The following is a 12232-nucleotide window of genomic DNA, read 5'->3' on the forward strand; positions in this document are numbered from 1 at the left end:
AATTCTGCAGTACGATTAAAATGACTAAAAGGAAATGCTAGTTGAACAAAATTAATTTAATACCTCAATGCTACATAGTTAATGAAAATATTAACAGTCAAAAGTAAAAGTCATTTTCCAACTGTCAAGAGCATTGCGCGGCAATAGCAACGCCAACAACAGCAATGCCTGAAAAGAGGGGTGGCTTACACCCACCTATTGATATAATTTCATTAAGCGCTGTTGCCTGAGACTCACCCCTCGGTTAGAAGAAAAGTCGTACAATTATTGTTGTATTTCTGTTACATTTTAGCTCTTAACTGCTTTTTTCCTTTTCAATGAAAAGGCAAATTTAGGAGAACGCGTCACGCCCCGAATCGTACAGACATTCGTGACAAAGCTGGCGGGTGTTGGGAAAATTACGAATAACAAAATATAATAACACAAAAAAAGCTAGCACGGACGCCAAAATGATAATGAAAATGAAAATGCATAAGCTGACTGGCGCTTAGAGGACCACTGTATGTGAATGTGCGTGGAAAACTCATTAAAACTTTTTTACAGCCCATTTAGAAGCAATTTGTAAATTGTAAAACTTGCACTTGGCCGAAGCAGGCAGGCGAGAAAAGAAATAATTATTATTATTTATGCTTGGAAGTAGAGTCAGAATCCAATACTATACACACGGGTATATAAACTTGAAATCAGAATGAGTTGCAGGAACGATTTAGGGAAGCCCTTTTTAACCAGGCCTCTGACCTCGGCATCGAAAGGCAAAGAATCGCAAACATTAAATCAAATTTCCGCACATTTCGTGTGTATGTATGGAAAGAGGGTGAAAAATTGTGTAAGATTCGGTTTCTACTTCCACGCCACTTAAATATTCAAAGCTAAGCTGCACCTTTGCGTCTGTCTGGCAGGCGCCCTGTTTTCCTTATTATTCATACGCCACTTTTTCTTGTGCACCTCAAAATTCCCACAGGATGCAAGTCAAACCACCGTCATCGTCGGTTTTAGGTAGCATGGAAAGAAAGAAAGGGGTGGGAGTGTGGTTGTGCGACTGTTTGTGGCAAGGGCTGTGCAGTATTTCAGGCCATTTTATTTGATTGTGCTCTACTACATGAAAGCACAATTTATTCGTACTCATGCGTGCTGAAAATCTTCTGGGATAAGCCTCATTTTATTAATTTAAAGCAACCATTTCAAATATGAGTGAAGTAAGGTATCTTATTGATGGTACTAAGATCTTTTTTGATTCCCTTCAAATTCAAAATTGCGCAATACGATTTTCCAAATTGGCCGCACTGAAGTGCTGCCTATATATCGGAAGTTTGGCAGCACTGCACTGTCATCATGTGGCAGCTCCTTTCGCTTACAAATTATCGATAGGCACTTTGTAATATTTTAATCCATCCCTACGGAGAACTTTTCACGCTTTCAGCGTGGCTAAAATAAATAGTTGGTGTGTAATTTTTTAACAATAACATCTGCACCGCCGAGTGGTTGCACGACACACGATACACAGTAAAAAATGTAAGTCCTAACCGAAATCGTATGTGAAAAGAGCAAAGTCTGCCTAATGTCAATTTTTTCTGTGCTTTTTGCACGTCCGACCCTCCCTTTCCCTTTGAGAAATCATCATCTTGTGTTCATTCCAATTCGGCTTCTAGGGATGTCCAGTGTCATTTTAATTCGCAGGAGACAAAGTGAAATCGTGTGTGAAATATCATAAAAAAACAACTATTTGTGTTGTGAATTTGTTTCTAAATTGTTATATTTATTATTTTAGCCAGAATTTCGGTGCTTTTCACTGTTCAGTCGTTCGCCGGAGAGAAAGTGAAACCCGAGAGAGACGGCGAGCGTGCGTGCATGTGCATGTGTGCGTGATTGTGACGACGGCACTGTTTTCCCCCCTCGGCTGCTTCCGCTGTATAGTTTTAGTGGTTCTCCGCGCAGAAAGAATTTCACTGATTTGCGCCGCTATTGACAAATAATTGAGACATCCACATCCAGACGTTGCGAAAATGTTAATAAATCTAAAGGTGAAGACTTTAGATGCTCGCACACATGAATTCAGCATCGACAACGAGGTAATTATATGGTCAAGGGTCGCCGTATTTGCTCCAGTGGATTGCTTCAGTCCAGAAGTTTCTTATGCAAATTTTGTTACAGATAAGCATACGACAGCTTAAAGACCAAATCGCCGAGAAGACCAACATTGCAGCAGAAAATCAACGCATTATTTACCAGGGGCGTGTGCTGGCCGATGAGAAACAACTCAAGGAATTTGGTGAGTCATTGACTAACCAGTACCATATATATTACTTTTATAAAAATCATTGATTTTATGCCACCAAAACAGATGTCGATGGAAAGGTTTTACATGTCGCCGAGCGTCCACCATTCTCGCAGCGTGGTGCTAATTCTCGCAACAATGATGAGCCACGTCCGATACGTAGCATAGGACGTCCGCCGCCTGCCAATATGCGCAACTCTCCGTTTTTCCGGGCGCTTGATGGCATGTTGGTGGGCACCATGGCCATACCGGTCAACAATGGTCCTGTGGGTGCGGTAAGTATGGATGTGGTGTATTCCGGGTCGAGGAGACAAAACTAAGGGGCTTGTTGCAGAATCGTACACCACCCAATCGGTTTCCCAACTCATCATCCTTTTGCATCAACCGCATCACGGTGGCCATGCACATGATTGATTGCGCCAACAACATTGCTGCTTATTTGGAGGACCCTGAGGTTGGTTTAAACAATCAGTCCTTGGATATTTTGCAAAGAGGTCGCTGGACTATGGAATCAACTGTCGTAGAGGTTGGAGTTTCTGCCACAGATATACCACGCAACAACAATATTATAGATATGGTCCAGGATGCAGTAACTGCGGCTCTATCACGCAACACCGCTGGTAGAAACTACACCGTCGTTCAGTTGCCCACTGTTTACGCTAACGATGGCACTGAAGCCGCGCGCACTGGAAGCGAAGCTGGTGCTGCTAATGCTGGTGGCAGCAACGATGTCGCTGCGGTTGGTGGTGCTAGCGACAGTAGTGAAGAGACCACAGCTGCCGCTGTAATAATTGAAGATGTTATCGATACTGATGATGATGCTGGTGATGTTGAGTCTGATCGCTCCACTCCACCGTATCCCAATCGTGAGGAAGGTGCTGTTGGTGGAACTGATGCAGCAGCTGCCCCATCAACAAGTGGCGAGACTGCCAATGAGAATGCCACAGATGGTGAGACACCCGAGGGCAATGGCAGCAATGTGGCAGTGACTGGCATTGGGCCGCGCCGCCGCACACGTCCACAAGTGCTGGCCAATGTTATTGATAGATGCCGCAGGGTCCAGGCGCGTTTGGCCCCTTTTGTCGAACGCTATTATAGAATTCTACTTGACGATCCAGTTTTCGAGGAGAACGTAAGTTTGAATATTTCAATTGAAATCATTTTCTTATTGTATTCTTTTTTTTTCATTTCAAGGATACCACGGGTCGCGAGGATGCGCAGCGCATTTTTGATCGCGTCTCTGAGGCTTTCCACTACTTATCACATGCTCAGCATGCTATTTCGGATTTGATGTTGGATCTTTCGCAGCCTGGACCGCGTGTTCTCACCTGCCGCCCCATACTTGTAGAGCAAAGCGGATACATACGTTCGAACAATATCTTCACACCCAATATTATCACATCGCCGCTATCAGACATCATAGGACAGGGAGGGGCTAATCAGCAGGGGCGCACTGCGCCGATGCAACCATCATCGGCAGCTGCTGATACGAATATTCCTCATATTCGTCCCCATTTGATCGATGATCTGGACTTTGCAACACGCAGTAGACCTGTAAATCCGAACGTGGCGGCACGTGTGGCCCAAATTATAGAAAGACATAGTGCTGCTAGGCCAGAAACGGAAACTGGTACGGCCACCACAGTCAACAATACCAACAATACAACTGATAATGTGGAAGATCCAGTTGACGAGCCGATGGTAGGACCCAATCCAATACCAGCGGCCGGCGCTCAATCGCAACAGCGACCCGATATGGGTAAGTAAAGCGTGAAAGTTTTATATAAATATTCCACTTGTAGACTCAAAATTAGGTCCACTTTTATGCTATTGTTCTTTGTAATTTTGTTTGCGTTTAAATATTAATTTTCTAGATGAGCAAGAGCGTCGTGTATTGACTCCACCGAGGCTGCGTCTTTATATGCCCGTGGCCATACCACCACCCAGTAGGTTTCTTTTTTGCCGTGCCTAACTGCTCGCCCGCTCTCACAATTTAGAAACCTTTTGCATTTCGTGGCCTTTTGCACGCTAAACAGCCTTGTTTCTTACGGTCATTTAACATTACTACAACTCCCAATAACTTTTAGTTAGTGCTCCCTTTTATTGCCTGTGTTCTTGCTTAAGCTATTTCTACCTCCACAGATCCCCAGGCCCAAATGGCGCGTCTCATTCAATCGGTGGTCAATTCGGCCGCCAACGAGGCAGATGTGCACGTAGAGTTCCATGCGCCGAACATCATGTCTATTAACTTGCCCGTGCATGTCATGACAGCAGCCGTGCATCCGCAGGGGCGAGCATCGACTGCTGGTGCAACACCAGTTGGCACTGCAGGAACAGAAACGGCCGACGCTGCTAGCAACACAGGAACCAGTACCGCCGCTGTTGGCACTATAGGAACATCTTCCACCACTGCAAGTACCACAGGGACAGATGGTGCCGCGGCCGCTGCCGTTACCTCCAACAATACGAATACCAACAACGCCAACGAATCCGGTTCAGCTGCATCAACCAGCAGCGGCACACGGAGTGGCGAGCAACGCGCCAACACATTACCCACCACAGCCACACAAACACGCTCCACCGCACGGCCCCAGATTCAAATTGGAGGAAATAATAACTGGCCCGGCCGAATTGCACCCACACATACCGCCTTTGATCGCTTCCTGCCCTGCAATAGTCATCATATACGCGAGCCAGAGCCAGTGGGCCCTAACAATAATAACATTAGGAATGCAGTGCCTAACACTGGAACAGCAACAACAACGGCTACGCCCACATCGGCTAATGCTTATGGTGAGTGTAATGTGATGTTAATATATAATACTGTGTACAAATATGACCCTAAAATCGAACGGGGGTCTTGCTAGGGACAAACCTATATATTTTTAAGTTGGCAGCACTGTTACTGTTACCTGTGCCAAATTTCGAAACATTTCCCTCACATCCAGAACCACATCCGAGACGATGAACATCAACTAATAAAAAACATGTTTAACAAATCAGAGGATTGGTACAAATCGTCGTTTGACAAATAGATATTGCTGTGAGCATTTCTAATAGATCAGTTTTAAGAGAACTTTAGTTTCTCATAAAAGTCAATTTTAGAAAATGAAAAGAAAAAATATTACCGAACTTTCGAACTGAATCATTTCGAGCATTGTCGATCTCGAAAAACGCATAAGTATGTAAGCCACGACAAAAATGGTGCTGAATTTGACAAACTAACAGTTATAGCGCGGCCAATTTAAAAATAAGATTTGTCCCCATCGAAACACCCACTCGATTTTAGGGTCATATATACACTGGTACATATGTTGAAATTGGGCTGAATATTGAATATTCAATATGGTGCTAACCGATTAATCAAAAAGATTTTTATGTTTTGATTAATCGTTATTGATTTTTTGTATCGATCTATTGGTTATGGTGTATGTCGACTAATCGTTATCAATAGCCAGACTTAAATATACAAGCCTCTTCCGATGTTCGGAAACCCTTTTCCCCTTTTCTTGCGCACAATCTAAAAAACTATTTTGATAAATTAATGGGTAATCGGTGCAGGCTTTATAATTTAAAGTGGTCCTAGCATTTTAAGATTTAAAAAATAACAAGTATAAATTTGTGTAACAAATACTCTCGCGAATTATGAATGATGAAATTTACCGCCATGATCGTTCAAATTATGGTTAAGAAAATATGTAAATTAAAATATGACGGTGTACCGATTCGACACCAACAACGCTAGTTTGACCAACATTGCAACATTTGCTCACCCTCGAAGCGCCCTGAACCGCCCCACACCCGTTTCATCAATGCTAACGTATCGCATGGCGCCCGCAGCTAATTGAGAGCGCACACACGCTTTTCCATCCTAACACATTTAATATGCATTCTATCCGTGTCACCATAGTCATCACTGACCATCGCTTACCACGCGGCCAGAGCGGCGCGAGGTTGTGGACGAGCCGTCCGCGTCGACGTCCGGCAGTCGCCGCCAACCGTGATGCGAACACCACATTGGCGGCACAGGCGGCTCGAACGGCCTTCATTGGCGGCGGCAGCACCAACGCGGGTGCTGGCGCCGGCGGAGGCCCGGAAACAACGTATTCGTACCGTCAATTCGCTACGAACCGGAGCGTTGGCCGCTTGGCCGCTAGACCCAGACCAATACCCACTTTGTTAGCTAATTTTTTGGTAACTAATCTGAGAAATAATGCGCAAACAGCTTCGGCAGGCGGCGGAGGCCCGGAATCAACGTATTCGTACCGTCAATTCGCTTCGAACCGGAGCGTTGGCCGCTCGGCCGTTAGACCCAGACCAATACCCACTTTGTTAGCTAATTTTTTGGTTAGTAATCTGAGAAATAATGCGCAAACAGCTTCGGCAGGCAGCGCCGCAGAGGGAAGACGCACAACCGGCGCCGCCCGAACGCAAACTCCCGTGACTAGACTCGCATCCAGTGGCAATAACAGCAGCAGCAGCAGCATGACCTCAACCACAGCGATACCCACATTGGCAGGCACCAGCGGCTCACATCTAACGCCGGCCAGCGAGGCAGACAATTTACGCGCCCAATTGCGCACCTTCCTGCACCAGACCGTCTTCGAAGGGGCACCCATCAATGACGAGACCATACCGCCCGCCATCAGTCGCGCACTCGCTTGGTTCGGCGAGAGTCTGCTCTACCTGCCGCAGTACGAAAGACCGGAGTACAACTCTCACGACTCTGTGTGCAATATCTTGCGATTGACTCTGCGCCTAATCATTGAACTGTGCAGCGGAGATCTTTCCTCCAATTCAGAGAGCGGCGTCCAGTTCGAGCAACGCCTCAAACAGATCTGTGAGCAGTTCCGTACCCGTCTCTACAGTGTTCTCTTTGTCTGCGTGGGAAAATCCAATGCTGAGCTCTACTGGCGGCAACTGATGCGGTTGCTATGCGTGCCACTACGGTCAAGTAAGTAATTTCTGACAGGTTTGTTACTTTCAATAGAACTATCGGAAAATGTCATATTTAAGAATGGACATAAGACGCCAAGTGGCAAAAGTTTTCAATACACAAAAGTATGCATGAACAAGCTTCAAATTAGAAGATTTTATAGTACAACCGGCACGCTATCTATCTCAATTAATAATCCCCGGACGACTGTTAAGATGTTTTCTTCATCCTACATATATTTAGGAAATTAATGATTATGCTTATGTTTACCAGTTTAACATCTACAACGTATTTTACAGACGGTAGCTTTGCAGCCAACGAGGTTAATAAAGATAGTAAAGATATTATAACTTATGTGAGGACGAATTTAAATTCTTGCCCCCAATAATGATATGATGTTTGTGCAATTGAAGCCAACATGACGTCTTTAAGATTCGAATTGCCAATTCTAGATAAATACTCTAAGTTAATTAAAACAACAGACGATGATGAGCAAGCGAAACTAATTGTTTTCCATCTACCCTTTATCCCTTTATTTTATAGATTTCCGCAATGAAGCGCTGCAGTTTCTCTGCATCTATATTGATCCGACAATTCCAGCCAACACGGACACCGCTGATGCTCAACAGTTCCTGGTGCTGCGCAGCACAAACGCATCAGCCGCGGCCTCAGTTGCAGATGTGAGTAGAGCTTGCAAAGAAATTTTTACTGTAGCGGAGAGCTTAGGTAAAGCGCAACTAATAGCAACCATTCGTTGCGCCTCCACCGCTTGCATTCAATCCCCAGCAGGAACCGTCACCGCCGCAGTCTTTCGACGTTGATGTTGAAATGGCCGAGGTAGCTAGCAGCTCAGTTGCTATTGCAGTAGCTCCGAATACAGAGCCCGAGCAGCTGCTGCCCCAAGTGGACGTGGGCTCTGAGCCCTGGCACAGTAACTTCCCCAATGACTGGCTGCCTGTGATAACACGCGACTTGCAGACACAGACTGAGGTGGGTCTACAAATTCATAATTAGACTGAGTTCCACAAATGCATTTCATCAATGTTTGAGATCAAGATTAAAATATTAAGTATTACTGAAAAACTAATGGTTGCAGAGTAGTCCAAAACATTATCTGTATAATTAACTAAATGTTTCTTGTTTAAAAAAAAACGACATTTTGCAACAGGATTATTACAACTTCGTATCTAATTATTTTCTAAATGATTTACCCACAACAGTAAATATAACTTGTTTTATAATATCAATTGGACAATTTTCATTTGCGTTAAAATTCTGGTCATTACAATAACAAGTTTAGGTACGAAATGGCTTTTGTAATAGAAAATTTATGCAGATGTTAGTTTCTTGTATAATAATAATTTATTCAAATCATCGTAAGTAAAAATGGACCTGATTGAACCAATCTATGAACTCATAGATATTTAAGAATTGGCAAGCATTTTTTTTAGGTTGATTAGAGTAATTGTTATGGAATCAATTAAATTTATTTAATATTATAAAATAATTCATTAAAACTAACTACCTAATTTTGAATTAGAATGATTCTTTCTAGCAAATAGCTATAAACTGTTTTTAACAATATATTTGAATGCAAGTGATGTATTGGAGCTATATGTATGTAATAGGGTTTAGTACGTATTAATCAATCAAAACATTCATGGAATTAATGTCTTTCACTTCTTGCTTTCTTGCAGCAACCACACCAACAGCCACCGTACTCCGATGCCTACATATCCGGAATGTCTGCCAAACGCCGCAAGATCATTCAATCAGAGAAGCCCGGCTCGAGTGTGGAGAGTCTGATAGCCAGTGGAGTGCAGCGCGCCATGCAGAGCACAGGTGTGGGCGCTCCAACAGCTTCGAGTGGCTCACTAACCGCCGATGCTGTGATTGCGGCCATTGCACACGATGCCACCGTTCAGGGCTCGTTTACTGAAGCGGTTCGGGGCAATACGCGTGAGCGCCTCAAAAAGGATGTTGACTACAAGCCCGGCAAATATCCACAGATCAACAAGTTTACGGAGCCAAAGTAGGCCCACAATTGGCTTGGAAGTTGGTTGCAACTTTTAGTGCTTGTTGTACATTTTACGTTTAAACAATATTGTATTTAGTTTAATTAATGGCTAAGTTTTTGTTTCGAGCCAGCGCTTTGATATTGATGCTGATGATAACAACACTAATTATATGACGGCGGTGATGATGATGATGATCAAGCGCAAATTCGGCACCTAGATAAAATTATATAAACTTGGCGCGTTTGTGGTGCATGCAATATACTACAACAACTGCAACAGCATAACTCTCTTACACACACTAAATGCTATAAATATATATGAATGTACATGCAAGCAAAAAACTAAAAACAAAAAAAAAACACACACACATACGTATATAAAACATATACACATACATTTATTGATAAATCGTGTAGTAATAGCTCACAAAACGAAATTGAACGTTTGAAAAATTAATGAAAAACAACAAGAGCGACAAAAAATCAGCCGAAATAAAAATGCATAATCACAGACTAAATCTAAATTAGAAAAATATGCCCCCCAGGCGAAAATTACTTTAAATCTTTAAATTTGATTCTGGCGTCCCCAAGGCGCGTGACGCAGTTGCAATGACGACAGCAAATTCCAGCAAAATATTTGCCTACCATACTCGTAATTGGCCATTGACGTGAGATATCGATGAGGAGAGATAATTGAGGCACATGATCGATCCGATCTACTTGGAATTTGAAAGATTTGCATATGCCGGCCGGCTGGCCGGCCAAAAACAGAATCATTATTACAGCAACAACAAAGGCAACAGCGGCCGTCGAAATTCACATGAAAAACACGTCAACAAGTTGTACTATAGTTGTTGGATCAGGCCACGGGCAATGTCAAATCGGCGCACATTAAAAAATGATTAAGCAGCCGAGCCAAAGGCAGAGTCGACCGAATGTTTCTGCTACTGTGATACTGTTGTTGTTGTTTTTGTTGTTGCTGCTGCAATTAAATCAGAAAATATGTCACAAAAAAATGTTGAAAATATTGATGTGTGCAAAAAATAACAAGAGATGTATACTATACAAATATTAATAAAGAAAATTTATTAATATGCCGCGTGGTATATTTATAAATTGGATGATAGGACATTTTAAAAATAGGTTGCTACGCAATCGGTGTATATAATTATACACAAGATAAATTAACATTTACATCTACGTGCACTAGTTTTCACTTTCAAATCTATTTAATACTTATTAGTAAATAGCTACCTTAAAACTAACTTACTAACCACCCCCTTAAAGGGGGCAGGGACTTGCCCATTTTTGGTGCATGCGCCGCATTCGAAAACAAATACAAATGTGAAAAGAAAATAAGGATGGGTTCGTCGGACTTTGGGATACTCTAAACGTATTCAATTGTGTGAACATGTTTTCTTTTAAGTCAAAGACAAAACATTCGCAACTTTGGTTCTTACGAGTGAGACTATTTTTCAATTTAATAATCGATATGTGGCCCTATCGCAGATATAGTCGTTTCCAACAATTTCCACAATCTACAGACATCGATTAATTTTGAAAACTTTAATATTTCTCTTAAATTGCTCTTTCAAGGATTATGCTTTTTACAGATCGTCGCAAATACAAGTAGTCAATGGGAAAAAAGCATATAAATATAACTAATTCTGTTTTTAAACGGTAGATTGGTTCCCGAAAAAGGCGTGTAAAAAAATACATTGATTATGTGTTATTTTAAATTCTTATTTATTTGATCGACAATGTCCTGTAACCATATTTAAAATTTTTAATTTTTGAACCGTGTAAAAAATGTGTATTTATGATTTTTGTTAAACTTGTATAGTCCATATGCCGATATTGAGGTCTGTGCCAAAAATATCAAGATTCATACACTCAGAACGAACCGGTAAAAAGGCGTCATCGTCCTCGTGTTGTAGTACGTCTGGGACAGCCTATTATAGCCGATTACTGTTGGATTTTAGGGCAAAGAACCGCTGGCGCCTGCAATGTGGGCGTTTGTCATCAACAGTAATAGCAACAACAACAACATCAAACCGGGCCACAACTGCGCCCAAGCTGATTACAAGAAAATTGCCACTTGCAGCCCGACCATGATTAATTGCACGGCCGCCGTAGTGAGTTGTTGCTGCAACTGTTGTCGTTGGCGGTGGCGCCTCTGGCAGCAACATCATTGAGGCTGGCACGCGCATGCTGCAGTCAAACTGGATGGGTATGCGCGGAATTCGCTCTGCTCCTCAGCCTCGGACAGTTTGACGACTGCATGACAGCATTTAAGGGGCTTTTGTTAATTACGCACAGCAGCAGGAACAACAACAATAACGGCCAGAACTACAAAACAAATTAAAAATGCGGAATTTTATGCACAGTGCTTGGCTTGATTCTCGCTGAGTGGCGCCTGCAATGAGGCGCCACCAATTCCAGTGGCAGAGCTGTGATTTATTTTCTTGCAGAAATAAGATGCAGGTTTATTTGGTAAGTAGCGAGCGAACCGCGCAAAATGAGGGAAATGTTAACAATTCTGTAATGCAGACACTTAAAAAACATATCCGAACTCAAAAATCGATGGAACCAGATGGAACCTCAGAGAAACAGTTTGGTGTTTTCTTTAGTGTCTCTTATACTTTGGATTGCAGTTAGTTGATATCTGCGAACCTATTTTTTTCAACTTAGAGCAGTAGATCAAGCAATATACGGTACTACAAATAAAATAATAAAATCTCAAAATAATCAACGAATTCAAAAAAAAGTGCGAATCGTAGTATTTTAACGATAGCCAGCCCTAAGCATACCGAAAGGATAAAAGGGTATACTGTAAATGTATAACAAAAAGAAGACACATATGTGACTGGAAGTATATTTGTGAGCAAAAATCATAAAACTTTGATGTACATATTGTATATGTATACCCACTTGGAGTATCTTGCTTGAAGGACTATCCATATCTCTACAACTACATTCTGTAAGTACTTATGTATATATATGT

General features: G+C 42.4%; 1 protein-coding gene across 4 annotated transcripts; it reads left to right on the forward strand.

Moving 5' to 3' along the window:
- Nucleotides 1-1401: 1401 nt before the first annotated feature.
- LOC115628243 (large proline-rich protein bag6) lies at nt 1402-9746 on the forward strand. 4 transcript variants are annotated; one of them, XM_030524256.1, is made up of 11 exons: nt 1402-1512; nt 1769-2069; nt 2152-2269; nt 2342-2550; nt 2610-3407; nt 3470-4034; nt 4418-5068; nt 6654-7229; nt 7755-7891; nt 7956-8201; nt 8909-9746. In XM_030524256.1, exons 2-11 carry the CDS (start codon nt 2004-2006, stop codon nt 9245-9247), a joined length of 3705 nt encoding a protein of 1234 aa, XP_030380116.1. In that variant the 5' UTR covers nt 1402-1512; nt 1769-2003; the 3' UTR covers nt 9248-9746. The 4 variants fall into 4 exon arrangements, with proteins under 4 accessions (XP_030380116.1, XP_030380117.1, XP_030380118.1 ...); XM_030524257.1 differs by having other exon boundaries at nt 7998-8201; XM_030524258.1 differs by having other exon boundaries at nt 8001-8201.
- Nucleotides 9747-12232: the final 2486 nt, after the last annotated feature.

This window comes from Scaptodrosophila lebanonensis, unplaced genomic scaffold (genome assembly GCF_003285725.1).
Source record: "Scaptodrosophila lebanonensis strain 11010-0011.00,11010-0021.00 unplaced genomic scaffold, SlebRS2 tig00000113-arrow-arrow-pilon, whole genome shotgun sequence".
Classification (NCBI taxonomy): Eukaryota; Metazoa; Arthropoda; class Insecta; order Diptera; family Drosophilidae; genus Scaptodrosophila; species Scaptodrosophila lebanonensis.